Raw genomic sequence first — 27,925 nt, 5'->3', positions numbered from 1 at the left:
TAATTGTCAGGATGCTACAACCCTGACATGTGTCCTGTGCATTAGGACTAAGGACTGGTTATGGTGCTATGTTTAGCAAGGAAGAGTCATTATAACCCTTGCTGTGCTGACCAAAGACGTCACACCTGTTCCAAGACCAGTGCGTATGACATGGAGGATTCCAGAAATATCCAAGGTGAGCCAATGTAAGTCCAGATCTTTAAAGGTGACATTGCTACATTTCATCTACAGACTTTCGTATCAACATTTGAATTTATGGACTTTGATTGACACATAGCACGCGGTCTCTACGATATCTACATGCTATCATCTATTTCAAAGGAATTATCATCTAAAGACTGTTTTAAAAGAACCAAGAAGAAGACATCAAGATGAAGACCAGATGACATCAGATGATGAAGATCGGACCTGAGATGCTTCAATTTAGATATAGGGAAGTATGATTATATATTGTATATGAATATTGGTCATGGCTTACCATAACATGAATTTACATCATTGTGTTACTGAGTACGTATAACAACAATCTGATATAGATATTATTATGGGCATTAAATTATTTTGCCAAAGAAGAAAAGAAAGAAGATCTGATTATCCTTAAGATGAACTTATCTACTTTGAGGGTTCCAATTAATGTCTTTCACCCTCAAAAGGGGGGAATTGTTAATATGAATTATTGGTTATTGATGTATTCTTATTACACTCATTTCTGTACTGAACCTCGTGGAAGGTTTCGCTGACATTACATGTGCTATTCCTGTATATTTAGCTCAGGGTAAATTACACCATGTAGAGAGCACACGTGCTCTGTGGGAAATATATAACACATGACCCACAGGAAGGGAGGTCTCTTGGCTCTCTTTGGACACTTCGCTCACACTTCACACAGACATCAGATGGACAGCTGATATGTGAGTTAAACACGTGCTTCTTTCTTCAACCATGCTCTTGACAGAGACAAATTCCATTAACCATTCAGGGTCCCAGGAAAATTGGGGAACAAACTTTGATATGGACAATTTCTTTGAAACTATTTCTTGTATTTTATGTTTTGCTGCAATGATGCTTTTTGGTGGACAATCCAATAAATCACTAAATTTTTATAAGAAAAATCACAACATTTTCTTTTAGAGTATTGCATCTGGTAAAGAGTCCTGAATAAATAAATATATGAAATAAATATTTTTAACATGACCTGAAGTAAACTTTATACCTTCAATCACAGCTGAGCGCTCACGCTGTCTTTTGACAGTTTGGGAATGGTGGCTGTCTGACCGGCGGGGATAATTTCACCACTGATCAGAAGCAGTGCTTGCTGCGCTGTCATGTGCATGACACCCGGTGTTTGTGAAGTCCTTGTTCGGTGTCCGTGCTCGAACAGTAGGTGTTTGGTGTCTGTGCCCGAAAAGTAGGTGTTCTGTACCGACACCGAATTTTACTGTTGGGGTTCGCCCATCTTTTCTGATGATGGTTCTGGTGATGAATACAGCTCCAGAACCATAATCATTACATGAATACCTCACCAGAACCATCAATAGTACATGAATACAGCACCAGAACAACTATCACTACATGAAGAGGTCACCACAATCGCCATCAGTACAGGAATATGAGACCAGAATCACTATCCATAGAGGAATATGGCACCAAAATCACCATCAGTTTAGTTGCAAATGCTCTGCTGCATACCTATTTGAAACCAAATGGCCCTCATTACAGTTAAGTAATATTAGTTCCCATGACTGTCCTTGGGTTTGACACTTAAGATATAGGATGTCAGGGATAAATATTGCTATTTTTCCCTGCAAATGGTCAGCAAGAAATGAATGATTTCATATCTATATAAACATACTTCCTATTGAGCCTCCCCCTCTAAAGTATACTGCTTTTTTACTTTTGGGGTTATTTTTTGGTGAAAAAGGTAACAAGTCTAGCAGAAGTGGTCGTCGGAGCTTGTTACCTGACCTATTATAGGGGGGAGGGAAGTGTTAGGGGTCCTGTTAAATTAGTCTCCGACCTATTTCTTTACATGGGGATGAGGGTTCATGTGGGTGGGGCATCAGCTTTAACTGCCTAGGGCACCAAAATGCCTTTTTCCAGCCTCATGTACAGTAGGATCATCATACTGTACATGCGGAGAGTACTCTGTTGGAATTTATTTTGGGGGTATCTTACTGTGGGGGCAATTTAGTTGGCAACACACTTTATAGGAGCAATTAAAGGGGACTCTAGGGCTTCAATAGGAGGAAAATTACTCTGTAAGTGCTGTAAAGTGAGATCTGCTCTACTGGTCCCCATGATTTCTGTGTGCGCCCCTGATTACCATGATTTCAAATCTCTATATTACTCACATGCTTTGTTACCTGCTGTGACCTTCTTTCCTTGTGATTGGTCATGTTTGATCATGTTTGTGACCAATTCACAATTGTATGTGCAATGAATAAAGACAGCAGTCGGAAACGTGTTTGCGTGTAACAGATAGTTACCGGACTTGTGACCTTTTATGCATTTTTTTTCAATAGTGTTTTAAGAAGATTTGGATGCTGGAATTTCTGTACCTACCTTTTTCCTCTGGCACCACACGTTTCCTCTTCATATGTGGCTGAACTGACCATTTTCTCCTTTGTCGCTAGATTGGAGTTACTTCTGCGAGGATCTTCCGGAATCAACTCCAATCTAGACAGATGAGTACTGAGGTGACTAGAATGTTGTTGGAAGCAGTGTTGCACCGCCAATGGCACAAACCTAGCAGCTGCTATGGGGTTTGGGAGGCAGAGGGTCCCACCCAACATCATAGGTTCAATTGTATCTGCATCCTGGATGCCAATACAGTTGAAAGCAATGATGAAATAGGGAAACCGTCAGCTCCCTCCTCCATCATTCTCCCTTTGTCGGTGCGTCATTTAATTGTGCCCATGTGCCGAGAAGTGAAGAGTTTCAGAGCACAGACTATGGAGACTGGAGCAGTGGGGAAACCAGGAGAGTTGAGTATTTTATTTTTTTAAATCAGTGAGTACATTGTGTGGCCCATTGTATTAAGGACTATGTGTGGACAATTATACTATGCGGAAGGCAATGTGGTGGCCATTATACTATATGGTGGACTATATGGGGCCATTATACTGTTTGAAGGGTTATCTGTGGGCCATTGTACTGTTTGCAAGGCCATTATACTTTTTTCTGCACTTTGTGGGGGCCATTATACTGTGTTCAGGGCTATGTAGAGCCCATTTACTGTTTGAAAGGCTATAATAATGAATGCGAGTAATTAACCCCTTCCCAACCTTTGACGCCACGTAGGCGTCATGAAAGTCGGTGCCAATCCGACCCATGACGCCTATGTGGCGTCATGGAATGATCGCGTCCCTGCAGATCGGGTGAAAGGGTTAACTCCTATTTCACCCGATCTGCAGGGAGAGGGGGAGTTGTACTTCAGCCCAGGGGGGGTGGCTTTGCCCCCACGTGGCTACGATCACTCTGATTGGCTGTTGAAAGTGCAACAGCCAATCAGAGCAATTTGCAATATTTCACCTATGAAAATGGTGAAATATTGCAATCCAGCCATGGCCGATGCTGCAATAGCATCTGCCATGGCTGGAAATCATGTTCTGCCCCCCCCCCACCGCCCCCGATCTCCTCCCCAGTCCTCCGTTCTGTCCGGTACCCCCCTCCGTCCCCCTGTCCGCTCCCCCGTGCTCCTGTCCGCTCCCCCCATCCTCCGATCCCCCCACCACCACCCCCTCATACTTACCTAGCCTCCCGAAGTCGGTCCGTCTTCTCCCTGGGCGCCGCCATCTTCCAAAATGGCGGGCGCATGCGCAGTTCGCCCGCCGAATCTGCCGGCCGGCAGATGCGTTCCATATACATTTTGATCACTGTGGTAAACTTATCACAGTGATCAAAATAAAAAAATAGTAAATGACCCCCCCCCTTTATCACCCCCATAGGTAGGGACAATAATAAAATAAAGAAAATATATATTTTTTCCACTAGGGTTAGAACTAGGGTTAGGGTTAGAACTAGGGGTAGGGTTAGGGTTAGAACTAGGGTTAGCGTTAGAATTAGGCTATGTGCACACGGTGCGGATTTGGCTGCGGATCTGCAGCGGATTGGCCGCTGCGGATTCATAGCAGTGTTCCATCAGGTTTACAGTACCATGTAAACCTATGGAAAACCAAATCCGCTGTGCCCATGGTGCGGAAAATACCGCGCGGAAATGCTGCGCTTTATTTTCCACAGCATGTCAATTCTTTGTGCGGATTTCGCAGCGTTTTACAGCTGTTCCTCAATAGGAATCCGCAGGTGAAATCCGCATAAAAAACACTGGAAATCCGCGGTAAATCCGCAGGTAAAACGCAGTGCGGAAAAATCTCACACGAATCCGCAACGTGGGCACATAGCCTTAGGGTTGGAATTAGGGCTAGGGTTGGAAATAGGATTAAGAATAGGCTTGTGGTTAGGGTTAGGGGTGTGTTGGGGTTAAAGTTGTGGTTTGGGTTGGGGTTAGGGTTGGGATTAGGGTTGTGGTTAAGGGTGTGTTGGGGTTGGGTTGTGATTAGGGTTATGGCTAGAGTTGGGATTAGGGTTAGGGGTGTGTTGGGGTTAGGGTTGGGATTAGGGTTAGGGGTGTGTTGGGGTTAGTGTTGGAGTTAGAATTGAGGGGTTTCCACTGTTTAGGCACATCAGGGGTCTCTAAACGCAACGTGGCGCCACCATTGATTCCAGCCAATCTTGCGTTCAAAAAGTCAAATGGTGCTCCCTCCCTTCCGAGCCCCGACGTGTGCCCAAACAGTGGTTTACCCTCACATATGGGGTACCAGCATACTCAGGACAAACTGGGCAACAATTATTGGGGTCCAATTTCTCCTGTTACCCTTGCAAAAATAAAACATTGCTTGCTAAAACATAATTTTAGAGGAATGAAAATTTTTTTATTTTCACGGCTCTGCGTTATAAACTTCTGTGAAGCACTTGGGGGTTCAAAGTGCTCACTATACATCTAGATAAGTTCCTTGGGGGGTCTAGTTTCCAAAATGGGGTCACTTGTGGGGGGTTTCTACTGTTTAGGCACATCAGGGGCTCTGCAAATGGAATGTGACGCACGCAGAACACTCCATCAAAGCCTGCATTTCAAAATGTCACTACCTCCCTTCCGAGCCCCGACTTGTGCCCAAACAGTGGTTTACCCCCACATATGGGGTATCAGCGTACTCAGGAGAAACTGGACAACAACTTTTGGGGTCCAATTTCTCCTGTTACCCCTGGGAAAATAAAAAATTGTGGGCTAAAAAATCATTTTTGAGAAAAGAAAAATTATTTTTTATTTTCATGGCTCTGCGTTATAAACTTTTGTGAAGCACTTGTGGGTTCAAAGTGCTCACCACACATCTAGATTAGTTCCATGGGAGGTTTAGTTTCCAAAATGGGGTCACTTGTGGGGGAGCTCCAATGTTTAGGCACACAGGGGCTCTCCAAACGCGATATGGTGTCCGCTAATGATTGGAGCTAATCTTCCATTCAAAAAGCCAAATGGCGTGCCTTCCCTTCCGAGCCCTGCCGTGCGCCCAAACAGTGGTTTACCCCCACATATGAGGTATCAGCGTACTCAGGACAAACTGGAAAACAACATTTGGGGTCCAATTTCTCCTGTTACCCTTGGGAAAATAAAAAATTCTGGGCTAAAAAATCATTTTTGAGGAAAGAAAAATTATTTTTTATTTTCACGGCTCTGCGGTATAAACTTCTGTGAAGCACTTGGGGGTTCAAAGTGCTCACCACACATCTAGATTAGTTCCTTGGGAGGTCTAGTTACCAAAATGGGGTCACTTGTGGGGGAGCTCCAATGTTTAGGCACACAGGGGCTCTCCAAACGCGACATGGTGTCCGCTAACGATTGGAGCTAATTTTCCATTCAAAAAGTCAAATGGCGCTCCTTCCCTTCCGAGCCTTACCATGTGCCCAAACAGTGGTTTACCCCCACATGTGAGGTATCGTTGTACTCAGGAGAAATTGCCAAACAAAATTTAGGATCCATTTTATCCTGTTGCCCATGTGAAAATGAAAAAATTGAGGCTAAAATAATTTTTTTGTGAAAAAAAAGTACTTTTTCATTTTTACGGATCAATTTGTGAAGCACCTGGGGGTTTAAAGTGCTCACTATGCTTCTAGATAAGTTCCTTGGGGGGTCTAGTTTCCAAAATGGGGTCACTTGTGGGGGAGCTCCAATGTTTAGGTACACGGGGGCTCTCGAAACGCGACATGGTGTCCGCTAAAGATTGGAGCCAATTTTTCATTCAAAAAGTCAAATGGCGCTCCTTCCCTTCCGAGCCCTGCCGTGCGCCCAAATAGTGGTTTACCCCAACATATAAGGTATCAGCGTACTCAGGACAAATTGGACAACAACGTCCGTGGTCCAGTTTCTCCCTTTACCCTTGGGAAAATAAAAAAATTGTTGCTAAAAGATCATTTTTGTGACTAAAAAGTTAAATGTTCATTTTTTACTTCCATGTTGCTTCTGCTGCTGTGAAACACCTGAAGGGTTAATAAACTTCTTGAATGTGGTTTTGAGCACCTTGAGGGGTGCAGTTTTTAGAATGGTGTCACTTTTGGGTATTTTCAGCCATATAGAACCCTCAAAATGACTTCAAATGTGAGGTGGTCCCTAAAAAAAATGGTTTTGTAAATTTTGTTGTAAAAAATGAGAAATCACTGGTCAAATTTTAACCCTTATAACTTCCTAGCAAAAAAAAAATTTGTTTCCAAAATTGTGCTGATGTAAAGTAGACATGTGGGAAACGTAATTTATTAACTATTTTTTGTCACATAACTCTCTGGTTTAACAGAATAAAAATTCAAAATGTGAAAATTGCGAAATTTTCAAAATTTTCGCCAAATTTCCGTTTTTTTCACAAATAAACTCTGAAATTATCGACCTAAATTTACCACTAACATGAAGCCCAATATGTGACGAAAAAACAATTTCAGAATCGCTAGGATCCGTTGAAGCGTTCCTGAGTTATTACCTCATAAAGGGACACTGGTCAGAATTGCAAAAAATCGCAAGGTCATTAAGGCCAAAATAGGCTGGGTCATGAAGGGGTTAAATTGTGAAGTTTTGTGTGGGGTCCATCATACTGTGTGGAGGGCTGGGTGGGAGCCTTTATGCTGTTTGGAAGGCTGTGTAGAGTGGATTATATTGTTTCAAGGGCTAACGGGGGCCATTGCACAGTGTGGATGGTTGTGCTGGGGGATTATACTGTCTGGGGGCCATTATAATGTATGTGGGGGTCATATTTGAACAGTTGGGGTATCATACAGTGTTGGGTCGCCACACTTTTCCAGGGGAGTTGAGGTGGGGGGTACAGGAAGGTCATCATACTGTATATGTGGTGGAATTCAATGTGAGGGTATCATACCATATTTGGGTGGGCAGTTTTTGTTGGCATCTTTCTTTATAGGTGCAGTCAAAAAACAATCAATGTGTCTCAATAGGAGGAAAATTAATTTGTAAGGGCTGCAAAGTTGTGAGATATGCTCTTCTGTGACCGCACCAAATATTTTTTGGGGGGATTCTAATTGGACACAAAATGAGAGACACCTGTGCTAAAAGCCTTCAGAGAAGGACAGCCTATGGGAGAAAACAAAAACTGCAAATGTATGTTGCACACCCAGTCAAACGTCTGCAAATTTACATAAGATACAGTCAAGAAACCATAAATAGGTATATACCTTTTGCTCTATTATGTCTGTCCCAAGAACACGTAGGATTCACAGCAAGTGTGCTAAATTGTAAAAAAACTTTATGTATACATCAACAGCACAATAGGTATATATGTAAATGGGAACCAATAAAAACACAATAACCATTCAGCTGCGGTGATGAAAACTAAATCTCCTTACACTAAAAAATACTTGGAGGTCACTCGAGTGTGCTCGGGAAATCTCGAGTAACGAATATATTCGCTCATCACTATTAGTTATTCTAATTTACTGAGATAATGACTAGTGATGAGCGAATATACTCATTACTCGAGATTTCCCAAGCACGCTCGGGTGTCCTTCGAGTATTTTTTAGTGCTCGGAGATTTACTTTTCATTGCCGCAGCTGAATGATTTACATCTGTTAGCCAGCTTGAGTACATGTGGGAGTTGCCTGGTTGCTAGGGAATCCCCACATGTAATCAAGCTGGCTAAGAGATGTAAATCATTCAGCTGCAGTGATGAAAACTAAATCTCCGAGCACTAAAAAATACTCGGAGGACACCCGAGCGTGCTTGGGAAATCTAGAGTAACAAGTATATTCGCTCATCACTAATGACTTTTGGGTTTTCATTGGCTGTAAGCCATAATCATCAAAATTAACATAGATAAATACTTTGTTTGTAATGTTTGTTTGTAATGACTCTAGGTAATATATGAGTTTCACTTTTTGTATTGAAGAACAGAAATAAATTAACTTTTTGATGATATTCTAATTTTGTGAGAAGCACCTGTATTTGAATTAGTCCTGAAAAGGGCTGTTGGTTTAATGTAACACCAGCAGCAACTCTCCCTACACTATGTCCGTGTACAATGCTCCAAACATGGCGTCACCAGGTCTTATACAGACTTGATGGTACTATACGGCATGTCAATGGCATTACTGTGTATGGCTGGCGATCCCCGAGTGTTTATTGGCTGTCTAATAGCCGCTAAACTTCTGAGTATAACACCCAAATACCTGAATACTCGATCAAGTACTGAGCCCACTCTCCCATCACCACACATCAACCTTCTTGAAGTGTATCAAATTATAACCCCTTTAAGGTCAAGGATAGAAAACCATTTCCATTTAGCCCACAAAGGCTGATTATAATCACGGCTCAGCTCCGTACACCTCGTACACACACGGCTCCGCTCCGTACACCTCGTACACACACGGCTCCGCTCCGTACACCTCATACACACACGGCTCTGCTCCGTACACCTCGTACACACACGGCTCTGCTCCGTACACCTCGTACACACACGGCTCCGCTCCGTACACCTCGTACACACACGGCTCCGCTCCGTACACCTCGTACACACACGGCTCCGCTCCGTACACCTCGTACACACGCGGCTCTGCTACATCCACACTGTAAACCCCTCCTGACCCCACACATAAACTTCCCCTCATCCAGCACCATGACAACCAGCACAGCAGAGTCCTGCATACACTGAGGCCCCTGATCATGTGACCCCTGACTCCTCCCCTCCTGTGACCTCATCACAGGTCTTGTGCACACAGAACTGCCATATATGTGGAGTGCGGCTCTGCGGGTGGAGGGTCCACACCAGAACTGTAGCAGGTAAAGACCCCAATACCCACAGGTGTCCCTTCTAATTGGGGGGGAAACTATCCCCTCTAATAATAATCCACGGACAGTTCTGACAAACACGGAAAAGTGCCCCTTTATGGAGGTGACAGAAAGTCTGTTTAGTCCCTTTAGCTCCATAGTATCAGCTCTAATCCAATGGTGAGAGAGCGATTTACCCTGAAGAGTCACAGATTGTGGGGTTGTTATATAATGTTATATTTAGGGGGTTTGTGTTGTCTCCTTATAAGACTCACAATGGTTTTGTTTCTTTTCTTCTGATGGATACAAATGACCCAACTATGAAAGATGGGAAACAAGGAAACCTGTATTACTCTCATAGTACGGGGCCCCACACAGTGTAATGTTCCCCCAGAAGCCTCCACACATTATAATAATACAAAATGCCTCACACAATATTCTACCACCTAAACCACTAGATAATAAATCCTCACTTATCCCCATTCTTGATACTGTACATTGCCATTTTCTTGGCTCCCACACACAGTATAATGTTCTCACAGTATCTCCAACCCAATTTTTTTGATCTATGAAAGACGGGAACCAAAGAAACATGTATTACTCTCATAGTACGGGGCCTCCACACAGTATTGTCGGGAAACCTTCATATAGAGGCCGGTGGGGATGGAGTCAGTGACGGACTCTGGACAAATCTGTTTCTAGAGCCGTAGTAGAAGATGAAGATGTCGTCCTCATCATGAAGTAGTTATTTCTCCTGTCACGTGTAATGAATATCTCCTGCAGTATTACTAATGCCGATTCCAGGGTCGGTAAATGAGACGAGAATTAGCGTTATGGAAGATGAGTCTATGAGGAACGTATTCATCTGCCGACTCCGAGGAGGAAACTGCTTGTTGTCTGTGGCCTAAATATAAAGGTTTTATTAGTAGATGGAAAGAAGAAAACTGAATACTGTAAAATAACAAAAATACCATTGCTGCTTGAGTTCCCGCCAGTCTCTGTATTTTCTGCTTAGACCTAACGAACTTATGATTCTTACAGCCAATCAGTCGCCAAAGCTGTGAGTAACATCGCCAGTGATTGGGAGCATGGAGGAGATGTCTTAGTCAGCAATTCAACTTATGTTCCAGTCCATACAAGACTAGAGAATACAACATCTACAAGTTCTATCTTCTTATTTGTTTCCCCTTATTATCTACAGGAATTTTATGATGTTACATCGGCTCATCTTCTTCTCATTCAGGTCTCTACAATATCGGATCCTCTCAGTGAAGATCTTCTATATAAGAGAATTTTCCTGATTTACCCATCAAAGATGGATATGGACAGAGACAAGATGGCGGAGACGATATTACACCTCACCCTAGAGATCCTCTTCCGGCTTACTGGAGAGGTGAGAGATTCTGGTGACGTCACATTACATCATTCTTATCTATGAGAATAACAGATGGACAGAAATGGAGAGGTGAGGACTCTGGAAATGTCTGTAGTGAGATTTATGAATGTGTCTCTCCATAACCAGGATTACACAGTAGTGAAGAAGACCTCTAGTGAGCGCTGTCAGGACCCTATGTCTGAGGGATGGGGAAGACCCCTGAGCCCAATCACGGGGCCTCCACCTCACCCCCTGATACATGAGAACATCAATGACCAGAAGATCCTAGAACTCGCCTACAAGATGATTGAGCTGCTGACCGGAGAGGTGACACTGCTGGGAATGCTGGGACATTATACAGTAACACTATGAAGGGATCGGGGGGATGACGGTATCATTGTATGTATCAGATTCCTATAAGGTGTCAGGATGTCGCTGTCTATTTCTCCATGGAGGAGTGGGAGTATTTAGAAGTACATAAAGATCTGTACAAGGACGTCATGATGGAGGTTCCCCAGCCCCTCACATCACCAGGTAATAGACAGGACTAAATACACACGGCCTATAATTTTCTGTATGTAAAGAATGAATTCAGTCTCTGTATGTGTTTTTTCCAGTTCTATCCAGTAAGACGACAACACCAGAGAGATGTCCCCGTCCTCTTCTTCCACAGGACTGTAAACAAGAAGATCCCAATGTTCCTCAGGATCATCAGGTAGATGGAGAGAAGGTGTCATGAGATCTCCCCTATGATGTGTAGACAACTGTGTAGGTTTTGTGCTCAGTCTTGTTTTATCCACCAGTATTATATGTTTTTTTTTTTATTATCGCTGACAGCACCCACTGAGAGAGGGGATCTGCCCCCAGGAACAGGTAACCTACAGATAAAGTGGGGCTGTCCCCCTTGCCTCCTCAGTTGGTTTCCTGTTCCTGCGGGAACCTGCAGAGGAAACGTTACCTGGACCTGTGCATGCCGCCTGTGCGGTGTCTGGGGAACAGCAGGGGCTGTGACACCAGAAGCAGCGTCGGGAGAGCCCTGCCTGTCAGACTTCCCCTTTGTCTGATGGTGGATGATGTGAGGCCAGGATCCGGGAGAGGCCTTCCTAGTTCACGCGGAACGTGGTGCGGTAGGAACAGACCGGCACTCATCTTGTGGAGTGGAATGCGAGCATCGGCTGCCCTGCTCTTCCATCGGGCAAGGCTTCCAGGTTTCGGCCCACGCATGCGCACTGCCCATTCAGCATTCCTGAACTAAAATTGCTTGGGTTCACTTCCGGGGGTCCATGGAGGCTTGTTCTGGAGATGGACGGGCTGTAAGTATAAGATTCGGCAGCCTCCTGCTGCCAATGTGTCCCAAAGATGTCCTCTCCAGGAAAATCTGAGGTTCACCACAGGTGGTGGAAGTGCAGCTGCACAGCAATCCCAAGAGCAGCAGTGGGCGCTCCAGAGATGGTGACTCAACTGACAAGAGGGTACGGAGTAATGGAGCTGAACCTTCTAGAACTCGTGCTATGCCTCCGCTTCCAGAACCGGTACCACATCACAGTTTCACTGGGTGAGTATTACATGACTCTGCCTACTAAGCTGATTCACCTTCTTTCTGTGTACCTCCCTTTCAGGCTAAGAAAACTAAAAAAGCTAAGCACAAAGAATGTGCCTTGTGCTCACAACCCCTTCCTGACATCTATCTTAAGACTGTGTCAGAGTTGTATCAGCCAGACTTTAGAGGAGGAGTCCTCGGTTAGATCCGCTGATATACAATTAATGATGAGAGAGGAACTTCAGTCCTTAGGATGTTCAAACAGGCCTAAGAAACATAAGTCTAAAGCAAGGAGTGTTACCCCTGTCTCCAGTTCTGCTTCCAGTAGTGACCAGACTGGATCTTCTGGTGCTTCTGGTTCATCGCCATCTGGTGAAGAAGGGCTATCTTATTTTCCCATAGAGAGTATAGATAACCTAGTGAAGTCAGTTAGAAATACCATGGGGCTTTCAGAGGTGAAAGAGGCTAGATCTACGCAGGAAATTATGTTTGCAGGTCTCTCGCAGAACAAGAGACGCGCTTTCCCAGTTATTGGTGCGGTGAAGGATTTGGTCAGGAAGGAATGGAGCAAGCAGGGGCAGCACGAGGGTTCCTCTCTTCATCTTCCAGGAGGATGTATCCCTTTGTCTCTTTGAAGTTGATGACCTGACAGCTTGGTCCAAGGTTCCCAAGGTGGACTCTGCATTGGCTTTGACTTCCAGGTATTCTGTCCTGCCTGTAGAAGATTTTGGGGTCTTATCTGATCCTCTAGACTGCAAAGCAGAGACATTACTTAAAAGATCATGGGAGTCCTGCACCAGAGCCTTTAGACCGGCTATATCCAACACATGTACAGCAAGGTCAGTGCTTGTTTGGGCGGACCAGCTGGAGGAACAGATCAAGAAAGGATTGTCTAGAGAGAGGCTTTTGTCCTGTATTTCATTGATCAGGGGAGCTACAGCATATCTAGCTGATGCTTCTGTGGACTCCCTACGCCTGGCTGCAAGGTCAGCGGGTCTTGTTAATTCTACTTGTCGTGCCCTATGGCTGAAGGGCTGGAAGGGGGATGCGCAATCAAAATCTAAATTGTGCGCAATTCCATGCCAGGGTGAGTTCATGTTTGGCAGCATGCTCACCAAGGCGGGAGAGAGAAAGTAGGGGTTCCCTAACCAGTCTGTTCGGTCCTACAGGAGGGCCTTCAGAAAGCGACCATTCGGTAGAAGGAGGCCTTATGAAAACCGAGATCGCTGGGAAACAAAGGAGACCAAACAAAAAGGTTCCCCTTTGTAGCGGTTCTTCTTTCAGGAAGAGTAATAAATTCCACTGACCCTGACCCTCCTGTGGCCGACAGGTTAAAATTCTTTTGCCACCGATGGCGGGAGATCACTACTAATCCCTGGACCCTGGGCTTAGTAACATCGGGGTTGAAACTAGAGTTTCTTCGGATCCCGTAAACGCAGGGCCGCAGGTTGCGTGTTCGCATGCATAGTGGAGACGGGATTTCATAAAATCCCATCCACTACAGTCTAACATCTGGATGCTGCGGGTTGAACACTGCGGTTGTATGCAGCGTTCAATCCGCAGCTAATCCGGATGTAAACCGGCCCGTGGACACATACCCTTAGATCTCCAGCACAACAGGAGGCTCTTGAGTTGGAGGTTTTATGTCTATTATCTAAGCATGTCCTTATGGAGGTCCCGGGAGACCAGGAGGGAAGGGGATTCCATGGGTAGTGAAACTGTCCAGGATAGTTACTATGGATGCTAGTCCTGATGGATGGGGAGCTCATATGGACGATAACCTGGCCCAGGGGCAGTGGTTTATAGAGGAGGCTGATGACTCCTCAAATCTAAAGGAATTAAAGGCAGTCAGCCATGCTCTACATGACTTTCTCCCACAGCTCCGGGGGTCTCGTGAGAGTTTTGTTGGACAACACCATGTCGGTTGCATATGTAAATTGGCCAGGCAGAACTAGATCAAAAGTGCTGATGTCTACTGCGGTGGAGATTCTCCAACTGGCTAAAACCCATCTCTTGTCCCTCTCAGCGATTCACATCAAGGGAGTGGAAAATCTCAATGCGGACTTCATCAGTCGCCATACGTTATATCAGAGAGAATGGGGTCTCAGTCACCTAGTATTTAGGAAGTTAGTGGACTAGTGGGGGCTTCCGGAAATAGACTTGTATGCTACCAGAGACAACAGAAAGGTCCAAAGGTTTGCCTCCCTGGACAGGGCAGATCAGCCAGAGATGGTCGACTCCCTCCAGTTCCCTTGACGGTTCAGTCTGGCCTATGCGTTTCCCCCAATGATGGTGCTTCCACTAGTCATCAGGAAGATCAGGGACGTGAGGGCAAGGGTAATTCTCATTGCTCCTTTCTGGCCCATGAGACCATGGTTTTCATGGCTCAGGGTCCTGTTAATAGCCGACCCCTGGATCCTCCCATAAGATCCAGGCCTGATCTCTCGAGGTCCATTCCCTCATGTTCGGGTGAGGGGTCTCCGCTTGACAGCGTGGAACATGAGAGGCAGATGTTGAAACTAAGGAGGTTTTCTGACAACCTGATTAGTGCCAGTCTGCAGAGTAGGAAAGAATCCACGACGAAGATATACAGTAGAGTGTGGAGGAAGTTCCTTAATTTTCATACTGGGCCCTTCTGTAGTGAGGTTCCAATTTCTGCAATTATCGAGTTTCTGCAGAAGGGTCGGGAGCTGGGTTTTTCAGTTAACACATTAAAGGTTCAGATATCAGTTTTGGGAGCCCTATTTAGTCGTAATATTGAGGGAGATAAATGGTTTGTACTGTTTATTTTAGCGTGTGAGCGTAGTGACCCTGTACACATTGCTCGCTTGCCTCCCTGGGACCTGAACCTGGTCCTTGATGCCCTGACAGGTCCTCCTTTTGAACCTGCTAGAGTCTGTCGCATTAAAGAACATATCATTAAAGACTGCTCTGTTAGTTGCTTTAACATCAGCTAGAAGTGTTAGTGACATACAGGCTCTATCTATAGACCGTCCTTTCCTGTTAGTATTTCCTGATAGGATACTGCTGAAGTCAGATCCTTCCTACCTCCCTAAGGTAGCCGCCAGGTTTCATAGAAGTCGGGGGATTTTCCTTCCCTCCTTTTTTGATAACCCTTCTACTGCTGAGGAAGAGAGATTCCACACCTTTTTTTTTTAAAATCAGATACATTTTCATTTAACCAAATTCAAGGTACAAAGCAATAAAACAGAAATCGCAATGAGAACAACATTAGCAATGGTCATTAGTTTCAGAAATTTCCTCCCTCCCCCCATTACATACAAGAACAGCGAATAATGCATGGTATAACCTAAGTTCAGGGTCATCTTCTCTCCACCCAAGGTGTCCATAGTGTCTCAAATGTTCTTATGCATTTTCTCTTAACCTAAATGTTTTTTTTCCATATTCACAATAGAGTCAGACTGTCTGAAAAATTCCCTCAACGTTGGCGGATCTTCATTTATCCAGTATCTGGAGATTAGTTTCCACGCAATATATAATAATCTAGCTATTGTCACCTTATTTTTATTATGTACCTGGACCTCCTCCACATATCCCAGAATACACACCACAGGATCCCTCTCAGTCCTACAACCATACGCTCCTTCTATGGCATTAAGCACCGCTGTCCAATATGGGTTCAGATTTGGACACTTCTGTAATAATTATAGGGGATAACTCAGGAGACTCTTTGCGTGAAACAAGACAACTACAGGACACAGTTTTATAAGTGGTAAAGTCTATATTATCACACGGTGATTCAAACAGGTGCAGAGAGAAACTCAAGTCCACAACACTTGGTGTAAATATTAAACGCAGAATAGCAGTCTATAGGAAACTTCAGAGGAAAATGCAATCAAGCAGAAAGTCTACGAAGCACAGTTATTCTTAAGGATACTTGACACGAATAAATCCTTGTCTTAGTCCAAACACAGATAGATAAGCTTATAAGGCAGTTCAAATCATATCTTAGCTCAACCAGGGAGGCCTGTTTAATAGTCTCAGGTTTTTGCAGAGCAGAAACAGCTTACATGTCCAGCAAATGCAGATGGAAGTAAACACGAGCAGCAGATGAAGGAGGATTACTTGAAAGTGGTGTATGCAGCAGGAACTCAGAGCAGAGTAGCAGGATCGCCACACAGGTTCACAGGAGCAGGTAAATAGCCAGGGAGTAATCAGAGGTCAGGAGCTGGATGCAAGGCAGAATACTCTAGCACAGACTGAAGGCTGGGGTGGAGATTTATAGCAGGAAGACACAGTGCACATGAGACCAAAGATGCCATCTTGGAAAAGGGCAGTAATGCACAAAAGGTAAAAAATGTTCAGAGTCCTGACACTTCCATAACATATGGAGAATTTCAGCCCCCGGCACCGAGGACACTCAGAAGTCTGTCTCAGACCCGCTCTATACAGCCGTTCAGGAGTCCTATATACTCCATGGAGTACATATATCTGCGGGAGTCTGCCCGGTTCACTCAGTAATAGTTGAGGTATATATTCCATAATCAATTCCCATTTATCTTCCTCTATCCTACCCAATTCCTCCTCCCATTTAACCTGTGCTCTAATAAAATAATTATTTAAAAAAGCATGCATTAGATCCTTATAAATGCCCGACACCACCCCTTTTGTTCCCCCCTCTGCGCAGACATAATCAATATATCCTTGTGAATCTCCATATTCATCGTCTTGCTCTGCGTAATATAAGCATGCCGAAACTGCCCATATTTAAATCTGCAGACCTCCGGTAGACCATAATCCTCCTGCAACTTTCCAAAGGGCACCAGTCCCTGCGCATCCTGCCCCTGAACCATGTACTGTATTCCCAGTCTCATCCAATTTTTAAATTCTCCCATTTGAACAAATTCCGGTAAAGTCTCGTTTTGCCATATCGGGGAAATATTTGTCAAGTTCTCCAAACCCCTAATCTTTTTAATTGCCTCCCAGACTTTATGTATCAGCGCTAAAGTAGGATACACCAAACCCATATTCCTGAAACTTCCTGCCTCCAACCCCTGATCCAAGGGATCCCTCCCCATCACCTGGGACCAAGAGATTCCACACCTTAGATGTGAGGAGAGCGGTCCTACATTATGTAAACAGAACTCATCCCTGGAGGCAGAGTAGGGCTCTGTTTGTGTCTTTTCAGGGCCACAGGAAGGGTTTTGGAGTCACAAGGATCACTTTATCACATTGGATCAGAGATACAATCTGTCTGGCCTACTCAGCAAAGGGTGAAGGTTCTCCGGATGGAACAAGGGCACATTCGTCATGGGCTATGGCTTCCTCCTGGGCTGAGAAGGCGGACGTCTCGATTGATCTGATATGTAATGCTGCAACATGGTCTTCACCATCTACCTTTTACAACCACTAGAGACTCGATTTGTCATCATCTTCGGACTTGGTTTTCAAGAGATCTGTCCTCAATATGGTGGTTCCTCCCAGATGATGGTTCTCTGAAAGTCTCTCAGTGGGTGCTGTCGTGGCAAGAATAAAAAAACAGATTATTACCGGTAATTGTATTTTATGGAGTCCATGACAGCACCCACTCACTTGCCTCTGTTAGTAGCACATACTAGAGATGTGTATGTAATTCACTCCAGGTGATGGTAGTATATATTGAGATATATGTTTATACATATTGAGTGGTTTTTATGAAGATGTTCTAATGTTTTCTTGGCGGTTCCTCTTGTACTCTGTAATCCAACTGAGGAGGCGAGGGGGACCGCTCCTTTTTATCTGTAGGTTTCCTGTTCCTGGGGGCGAATCCCCTCTCTCAGTGGGTGCTGTCGTGGACTCCATAAAATACAATTACCGGTAAGTAATCCGGTTTATTCTTTTGTAATGAGAACGGTGGAGATGGCAGGACTAGAGTTGATTATAGATGTGACTTCTCCATCTGTCTGTGACTTTTACAATATTTGTTTCAGGGTGAAGTTCTGACCCAGATTAATACTACAGAGACCTATGTGAGTGGTGATGAGGGGTGTAAAGAGAAGATTCCTACATATGACTACCCAGGTGAGTAGAGAATTCACAGATTCTTCTCAGTCACCGTCTTTGGCTGCTTTATCGGTGGTGTAGTCTGGCAGTATCACAATCATGTGATCACCATTTTTCCTCTAGACCACAACATTCTCCTCCATCCAAAACTCTTCAAATGACTTTGGGCATTAAAAGCACTTTGCTATAGAACATAGAGTTTGGAGGATCCATCTACTCCCTGAAATTAGGAGATGCTGATCGTAACCTGCCCAGATCTGTAAACTACAAAGCCAAATGACAGCATACGTAGAATGTGCTGACAAGTTAGAAAAACTTGAAGAAAAATATAATGATGGACCTGTAAGGGAAAGCGGAGGGTAATGATGCTGTTGGTTTCCTATAACCCTGATATCTTATTGGATGAATCTACCTTCTCTTCCTTGTGTGCTGCCGAATGTGCTCATATGGTCCCTACAAGACAAGGTCCAGTCTTTCTGGTCAAACTTCACTTTTATGATCGCCAACATTAAATGTGCAGTGAGGGCCAAGTGTGAATTTCTGTACAATAACAACAGAGTTTCCCTTTATTCTGAATTTTCAATATCTTTTAAAACCGAATAACTTCAAGGAGGATTGTGATAAACTTCTTAAAAGACATTACACCTGTGCCATGATATATCTCTAAGCTGTGCGTGGCTGATGACTGTAATATACATTTATTCATGCCTGTAGGAGATGTGATGGCATGGCGCGAGCCATGGTTTCATGGATTCACTCCACGTCATAAATTACATTATGTTTTCAATCCTAAGGAATTCAGATTACTGCACAATCGATCCTAAAATCGGACGCTAATACTTTCTCTACTCTTCTGAACAGGACTCACAATGACTCCAGTGGTTCACCATAAATGAGTGCAAGTCTGGTTTAGTGTATGAGCTCTCTCCTCATACATACGCTGTTGTTTGGGATGTATCATAGTTTTTTTATTCTATTTCTTTTTTTTACCTGTTCATCTGTATGATAGCTTGATTGTGGTGGGATCGCCCTACCTCAGTTATCTGAGTCTGTAACTCCGTGTTAGTCCTTAGCCCCTTTCCTACATCGGTCGTAAATGTACACCGATGTCAGACACCTTCCCCTTGATGTCGGCTCCGGCACATGTCAGCTGTTTTGAACAGCTGACATGTGCAAGGAACAGCCGCGGGTGGATTCGTGATCCACCCTCGGCTATTAACCCGCTAAATGCCGCTGCCAAACGCCGACAGCAGCATTTAACATGCGCTTCTGGCAATCGCGCCAGAAATATGCCCATCGGTGACCCCCATCATGTGATCATGGGTCACCAATGGGTTGGCATGACAACCAGAGGTCTCCTGTATTCCTCTATGGTTCTCACTGCCGGCTTGATATAAGTGCCGCCAGGTGATGGCGCTCATATCAAGTGAGTAATTCTGCTACATCCAGGTGATCTGATCATCTCTTGTATGTAGTTGAGCCGATTGCGTTATGACAGCTTCTAGTCTTCCATGGAGGCTATTGAAGCCTCTCCATTATTAATCTGGCTTAATGTCACCTTACAATAGCAAGGTGACATTAACCCTTCATTACCCCATATCCCACCGCTACACGGGAGTGGGAAGAGAGTGGCCAAGTGCCAGAATAGGCGCATCTTCCAGATGTGCCTTTACTGGGGTGGCTGGGGGCAGATATTTGTAGCCAGGGGGGGCCAATAACCATGGACCCTCTCCTGGCTATTAATATCTGCCCTCAGTCACTGGCTTTACCACTCTGGAGGAGAAAATTGCGCGGGAGCCCACGCCAATTTTTCCCGCCATTTAACCCTTTATTTTAGCAGCTACAGCGCCCAAATTTTGCACATACACACTACTAACATTAGTAGTGTGGAATATGCAAAAAAAAAGGGGATATGAGATGGTTTACTGTATGTAAACCATGTCTCATATCCTGTCGGGTTTGGGAAGGAGAAATGAAAAGCCGGCAATTGAATTACCGGCTTTTCACTAACACCGCTGCGTATTTTGTCGCAAGTCACACTGCTGGTCCGTGTGCAATCCGTATTTTTCTCGCCCCCATAGACTTTCATTGGCGATTTTTTTGCGCAATACGGTGACAAACGCACCATGCTGCGATTTTCTACAGCCGTACAAGACCTTATATTACGGATGCGTAATATACGGCAGATAGGAGCTGGGCCATAGAGATTCATTGGGCCGTGTGTAATGCGAATTTTACGGACGTAGTTTATGCGCTCATACGTCCGTAAAACTCGCTAGTGTGAGGCCGGCCTTAGGCTATATGCACACAAAGCGTTTTCGCTGCATTTTTTTTTTCCGTGTGTAAATGCTCCAAAAATGCAATGGAATGCTAAAGCAAGGGAATTCAATGACAATCCTGAAGTGTTGTGCACATTATCAGTAAATTTCTGTCCGCATTTGCAGCCCATGTAAAAAATTTTTCTGGTGTTTCCCTGTAAACTAGCCAGTAAAGGCTAAGCAAACAGCTGTGAGCTGATATTAATACTCGTAGCCTGCGAACCTTTGGCTATTGGCTCCTTGCCAGAATATTAATATCAGCTTTCGGCTTTTCCTCTGCTGGAATGAAAATTATGCGGGAGCCCATGCAATTTTTTTTTAAATATTTTGAAATATAAACAGATATTACATTTCACGCAGGTTTCTGATAATTGATTTTTTGTTACAGCATACAGTATGTAGGTTAATTATGTTAATGCTCCTACATAGGCTGGTGTGTGTGTCTTTATTTAATATTACTGAGGGTATCTGGCTGAAGAGGTTGAACAAGGAAATTACATCACAACTATTATTTTTTTTTTTAATATATCTTTATTTAGCTCTTTGGATTCACAAAAATGCATAAAAACTGCGCGTATTGTCAGCTGCGTTTTTTTTCTGTCAAGAGATGCAGAAACCTTGCAGAAATTTCTGCAAGAAAATACACAACGTTCGCACACAGCCTTATAAATAGTGCTATTTAAAAGTATATTTCTTGTTGAAATTAATGTGATAGAAAATATTGGCCTTTGTGATAGTTTATATTGCTAAGAGCATCTGAGTCCCATACTCTAATTACCCCGAAGAGATTTTGCCGTTATATACTCATTTTCTTATACTTAAAAAGACTTTTCCAGGACGTCCCTCCTGACAGCACCCAGGAGGACGTCCTCCTCCTCCTTGCTGGGACAGGAAACACACGAGAGTTCAAATATCCGGTACCTCCCACCGATCCTCAGTGTTTTTTCCTGTCCCTGCACGGAGGGACACACGTAGAGAAGCAGCACATGCTTACCGAGCTCAGGGGGATCGAGCGGTTTTCCAATCCTTTCCCCTGTCAAGCAGCTCAGGGTCGAAACTCCCCGGAGGGGAGTCCCTCTACCCCAGAGGCCCGGAGTGGACGATACTCCGGGATTGAACCGCTCCTCCCGGTGGGGAGGCTCTCGGTTCAGGACGCAGCAGGATCCGGCCTCCGTTCTGCAGAGCACGCAGTCCCGGAGAGATTACAGACAGGGAGGCTTCCGGGTGTAAAGTAGCCGCGTCACTTCCGGTATCGGCAGAGCCGGCGGAACGTCACTTCCGGTGGCGTTCGCTTCAGCGGGGAGGCAGACGCTCCATATGGGAGCACACTGTACAGAGCGGTCGCTACGTTCTTTGCATCCAGCATCTGCAGTGGCCACACCGTCTGCCAGGATCGGCTGCCAGGAGCGACGATGGAAGATAGAATCGACGAGGAGAGGGTAAGACTGCCTGGAGCAGTACAACCTAAGCCCCGTAACCTCCTCATATTTCCCCGCCTATTACTCCCTATCTTACATCTCCTAGGATAAGGGAAACTCAGCTGTTCCCACTGTTACAGCTAAAAGATCAGGAAAAGCTAATATGAAGAGCGCCAGATGTCCTTTATGTCATGCTAAGCTCCCAGAAGCCTATAACAAAACCCTCTGTGCCTCATGTACCTCCAAGGTCATGAAAGATGAGCAGACAACCCTGTTTTCCGAGATGAGATCCCTTATAAGGGAAGAAGTACAGGCTTCTATATCCAGCCTGTCGCAGTCTCGGCCCGCCAGTCCCATACCCGGTCGTAAGCGTCCCAGGCGGGAGGAAATACAGGGGGAACCTGATTATTCATCTGAGGAAGATTCCGAGCTCAGAGATTCGCTCGCAGAAGAAGAAGGTGAAATAGTGGAGAATCAGGAATTAGCCAGGAAGTATCTATTTCAATCTGAAGAAACAGATGGTCTCGTACATGCTGTTAGAAGTACTATGCAGATAGAAGACACATCTAAACCTCAGTCCAGACAGGACTTGATGTTCGGGGGTCTAGTGGCACGAAATTTGACTGTATTTCCTATAAGTGAGCATATCAAGGCCATGATCCTAGAGGAGTGGAAGGAGGCCGAACGCCGTTTGGTACTATCCCGCGACTTTAAAAATCGATTACCATTTGACTCTGAGGAAGCCAAGCTATGGGACGAGGTCCCTAAAATCGACGTCCCGGTTGCGAAGGTCACCAAGAAGACTGCTATACCATTCGAGGACTCCTCTAGCCTTCGTGACCCAATGGACAGGAAGGCCGATATATTACTTAAGAGGGCTTGGGAATCTTCCGCAGCCCTGATCAAAACAAACATTGCAGCCACTTCGGTGGCAAGGTCAATGTACATATGGATGGGGCAGCTGGAAGAACAGCTATCCAATAAGACACCTAGAGCAGATATACTAAATTCCCTTCCTTTAATGAAATCGGCAACGGCCTTCTTGTCAGATATGACAGCGGAATCAGTTAGATTTGCAGCTCGTAATAGTTCCTTATCTAATGCAGCTAGGCGAGCTGTGTGGTTGAGGTCATGGTCTGGCGACAACGCCTCTAAATCCAAACTCTGCTCTATTCCATTCTCGGGACAGAGAGTGTTTGGACCTACTTTAGACACTATCCTTGAATCAGCCAGTGATAAAAAGAAAGGATTTCCTGAGGACAAAAATAAGCGTCCTCAGTCCTTTCGGAGAGGCTTCTTCTTTCCCAAGAAGCAATTTGAGCCTAAAGGTCAGGGTCGGGCCAGTAGAGGATCCTTCAGAGGCTCCCGTGGTCAGAGCTACAGGAACAGAGGTTCCTTCTTTAACCCTGCATACAAGAATAAATCACTATGACGCCACAGGCATCGGGGGGAGGCTTCGGAGGTTCGCAGAAAACTGGGCTCAGATCACTCAGAATCAGTGGGTTCTCAGCATTGTCTCCAGGGGATACAACATAGAACTCTACGCTCCTCCCCCAGAAAGGTATATTACACCAACTATAGTCACTGCAGATTCAGCTATTCTAAAAGACTTACAAAACATGCTCAGAACCGAAGTAATCATTCCGGTCCCTCACTCAGAGATAGGAACGGGTCACTACTCCTCCCTATTCACTATCTCACGGCCATCGGGCGACACTCGCACAATCATAAACTTAAAGCCGTTAAATGTCTGGGTAAGATACAAAAGATTTCGCATGGAGTCTATCCGCTCAGCGATTCAGCTAATAAATCAGAACGCGGTCATGTGTACCATCGATCTAAAGCGGGCTTATTACCAAGTCCCAATATATCCCATGTCTCAAAACCTGCTAAGGTTCGCAGTAAAACTACCAACCCGGACCTGCCACTTCCAATTTCAAGGCCTTCCCTTCGGGCTGGCCTCTGCTCCGCGCATCTTTACGAAGCTTGTATCAGAAATGGTGGCATTTCTGAGAAGACAAGGAATCATAATAATCCCGTACCTGGACGATTTCCTTTTAGTAGCAGATTCAGTGGAGATCTTGGAAGTTCACAGAAATCAAACGATGGCAACGATGGAACACCTAGGCTGGGTAATAAATCGGCAGAAGTCCAGCCTTCTTCCAGACCAAAGAGTAACCTACCTAGGGGTGCTTTTGGACTCCAGTCGCAGAATATCCTGCTTACCGGAGGGCAAAAGAAGAATAATTCAAGATCGAGTCAAGTACCTGCTGGAGCATCGAGCTTCTATAAGGATGGCTATGCAGGTCCTCGGCCTTATGACAGCTTGCATCCCATGTGTAAGGTGGGCTCAGGCACACTCAAGACGTCTGCAACGACAAATCCTGTCGGTATGGGATCGCCGGAAATCTTCACTAGAGGCTACATTGAGGCTGACGGGTCCAACTCGAAGATCTCTCCATTGGTGGACTCGCACAAAAAACCTAGAAGTGGGCGTTCTATGGATCTCCTCACCTTATGTAGTTATCACTACAGACGCCAGTGCATGGGGTTGGGGAGCTCATCTACAGGGCAGAATCTTGCAAGGCAAGTGGCCAGAAAGCATAAGGAACAGATCATCAAATTTCAAAGAGCTGTACGCTGTATGGCAGGCGTTAAAACACAATCGTCCTTTCCTACTAAACCAGCACATAAGAATTTTCTCCGACAATGTAACGACAGTCTCATTCCTAAATCATCAGGGAGGACCAAGATATCAACCTCTGCAAGATTTAGCAGAACAAATCTTCACCTGGGCCGAAGACACGATACTCTCCCTAAAAGCTATCCACCTAGAAGGTTCTCAGAACATAGTAGCAGACTACTTAAGCAGACAAGAATTGTGTCCAACAGAGTGGGAACTGGACCAGAACATTTTTCGGCAACTATGCTTTCGTTGGGGAACTCCCAGCATCGACCTCTTCGCAAGCAGAAGGAACTCGAAGACTCCAAGATTCTTCTCTCTGAACCCATCGGATTTTCCAGAAGGGGTAGATGCTCTGAGTCAGAAATGGAACCATTCCCTCTCATACGCCTTCCCACCATTGGCGTTAATTCCAGCTGTCCTTCGGAAGATCAAGGAGGATCAGACAACGGTCATCTTAGTAGTTCCGTATTGGCCAAAGAGGAGTTGGTTTCCAGTGCTGGGAACACTAGCAATGGACAACCCAGTCATTCTGCCTGCCAGCGGAAGAGTCATCCACCAAGGTCCAGTCTATCACCCAGATCCAAGCAGACTCTGTCTTTCAGCCTGGATCCTGAGAGGATCATCCTGAAGTCCAAAGGCCTATCAGACCAAGTCATATCTACTATACAAAGCAGCAGGAAACCAGTTACATCAGCCATATACCAGAAGATTTGGAAACGTTTTTGTTCAGAAAGTGGCAGGTCCGATGTTGCATCAGGCTCACCGAACATTCCGGTTATCTTGGACTTTCTGCAGAAAGGGTTCAACTCGGGGCTTCGACCTAGCACATTAAAAGTACAAGTGTCAGCGTTAAGTTCTTATCTAGACTACCCCTTAGCATCACACCCATGGATAATACGCTTTATTCGGGCCACCCAGAGAATGCGTCCCACCATCCGGCACTTGTCCCCAGCCTGGGACCTTAACCTTGTTCTTAGAGCACTATGTAAAGGTATTTACACTCCGGGTGATGATATGCCGATAGCTACTCGCACTCGGAAAATGGCCTTCTTGGTTGCGATCACCACGGCTAAAAGAATTGGAGAAATTCAGGCGTTATGTATCAGAGATCCCTACCTACAAATCAGGGAGGATAGCCTAATACTGAAATTAGACCCAGCTTTTGTACCAAAGATAGCTTCCACAAAAAATAGGAACCAAGAAATAATTCTCCCTTCCTTTTGTAATAACCCCTCCAACGAGAAAGAAAGGGCTCTGCAATCTCTCGATGTTAGGCAAGGAGTGTTAGATTATTTACAGGCCACAAACTCCTGGCGTATAGATTCTAACCTTTTTATTTTATTTGGGGGAAAAAATAAGGGTAAGAAAGCCTCTAGAGCCTCTATCGCCCGTTGGATTACTGCGGTAATCTCTCACGCCTATCAGTCCGAGGGTTTATCCCCTCCTCCAGGTTTAAAAGCCCATTCTACCCGGGGGGTGTCTGCCTCTTGGGCTGAGCGTGCGGGAGCTACCATAGAGCAGATCTGTAAGGCCGCTTCTTGGGCCAGGACAGACACTTTCTGTAAACATTATAAGCTTGATGTTATGTCTAGTCAGCACACGGCTTTTGGGAGGAAAGTCCTCCAAGCGGTAGTCCCACCCTAAGGAGATGATCTGGTACTTCTCCTGGGTGCTGTCAGGAGTGACGTCCTGGAAAATCGGTATTAGTCTTACCGGTAATTATGTTTCCAGGAGTCCATACTGACAGCACCGGTAGTTCCCTCCCATATCTACTATAAATTACATATATATATTCAGAGTTATGTTATATATATTCTGTGTATTGAGTTTCAAATATTAAAATTTTTATTTGCATCATTCCATGAGTTGGTCCTTGTTACAACACTGAGGATCGGTGGGAGGTACCGGATATTTGAACTCTCGTGTGTTTCCTGTCCCAGCAAGGAGGAGGAGGACGTCCTCCTGGGTGCTGTCAGTATGGACTCCTGGAAACATAATTACCGGTAAGACTAATACCGATTTTCAGCTTGATTATTTCAGTAGGCGTGTTATATAGTCACAGTTTTGCCCATCATCCTTTAACTTCTTTAACCCCTTTACATATGGACTTACACACAGATACTTGCTTTTCAATAGTATAAGATGGCAAGAAGAATAGTCAGGTAGTCTGGCTACAACCGTGAGGGAAGAGAAAATACGAAATCAAAAGACACAAGAGTAGTCAGGAAACAGGCCGGGGTCACAACAGGAAACAAATACACAAGCTGGGAGCTGAGTACAGAGGACTGAACCAGAGGACAACGAGCCTGTATCTCGCAGCTTTCGGCAATATGCTACAAGCTTTAGTAGGGCGCGGTGCTTTCCAGTTGGTTGAAGTAGGGTGCAGATTACTCTAGCTGAACACCGTGCATACTCAAACTGCCAGAATAGATGGTACCCCTGCCGGAATGGATAGTATCACAGGTTGCAGGCACCTTAAACTTGGTGGCTCAACAGTCTGCCCCCCCCAGAGCTTCTGGTTCTGATGTCTCCTCCATGACCAGCGCCACCTACAGAATGAATAAGCAGACGTCATAGAAGCTGATCCCAGAGAAAATCGGACACAGCATTTGTAGAAGCCCTAATATGACAAAATGTCAGAAAACCAGAGCAGTAGAAATCACAAAGTGACTCCATTTTGGACAGTATAACCCTCGGTGAATTAATCTGTAGGAGTAGTGACAATTTTGACTCCACAGCCACTTTTCGGCAATTAGCGCACAGTGGATGTTGGAGAGTAAAAATTGAAAATATACCATTTTATTACCCAACACATATTGTCCAGATTGTGCTCCAGAAGACACACACACCATAAATTAAGTGGGTTCTTCTCGCTATAGTAATGCCAGGTGTTGTGAATTCCGCTCTTGGGCTCCCTCCGGTGGTTGTAAGTGGCACTTTTGTGAGTTCTGCTCTTGGGCTCCCTCCGGTGGTTTTAAGTGGAACGGCTGCTCCTTGGATTTAGCAGTCAGCAGCTGCTTCCACTGATCGTCTATTCTGGCTCGGCTATATAGCCTGGCTCTATCCTTCAGCCAGTGCCAGTTGTCAATGGTTCCTGGTTGGATTCACATCTCTGCTTGGATTTCCCTGATATTCTGACCAGTTCAGCAAAGATAAGTCCTTGCTTGTTCTTTTGCTGTCCACATATTGTGGACTTAATCGTTCAGCACATTCTATGTTTTTTCTTGTCCAGCTTGTCAGTATGGATTTATTCAGTTAAGCTGGAAGC

The 27,925-nt window shown here is 45.0% G+C and overlaps 2 protein-coding genes across 5 annotated transcripts in view; one reads left to right on the top strand and one right to left on the bottom strand.

Moving 5' to 3' along the window:
- The window catches only part of LOC143766439 (uncharacterized), a 380,006-nt gene that overhangs the window by 70,601 nt on the left and 281,480 nt on the right, over positions 1 to 27,925 (bottom strand). The gene's annotated exons all lie outside the window — the stretch shown is intronic.
- Positions 1 to 27,925, top strand: part of LOC143766427 (uncharacterized) — a 473,765-nt gene that overhangs the window by 261,540 nt on the left and 184,300 nt on the right. For 2 of the 4 annotated variants that reach the window (XM_077254105.1, XM_077254103.1), the window contains exons 1-6: positions 9,264 to 9,329; positions 10,561 to 10,710; positions 10,840 to 11,019; positions 11,103 to 11,226; positions 11,310 to 11,407; positions 18,163 to 18,253. In XM_077254105.1, the coding sequence (XP_077110220.1) occupies positions 10,633 to 10,710; positions 10,840 to 11,019; positions 11,103 to 11,226; positions 11,310 to 11,407; positions 18,163 to 18,253 (571 nt within the window). In that variant the 5' untranslated portion in view covers positions 9,264 to 9,329; positions 10,561 to 10,632. Of the gene's footprint in view, positions 1 to 9,263; positions 9,330 to 10,560; positions 10,711 to 10,839; positions 11,020 to 11,102; positions 11,227 to 11,309; positions 11,408 to 18,162; positions 18,254 to 27,925 lie in introns of those variants that run through there. The other 2 variants (XM_077254102.1, XM_077254104.1) reach the window with 2 other exon arrangements.

This window comes from Ranitomeya variabilis, chromosome 4, assembly GCF_051348905.1.
Source record: "Ranitomeya variabilis isolate aRanVar5 chromosome 4, aRanVar5.hap1, whole genome shotgun sequence".
In the NCBI taxonomy this organism is placed as follows: Eukaryota; Metazoa; Chordata; class Amphibia; order Anura; family Dendrobatidae; genus Ranitomeya; species Ranitomeya variabilis.
This window is presented reverse-complemented; position numbering and strand designations above follow the sequence as displayed.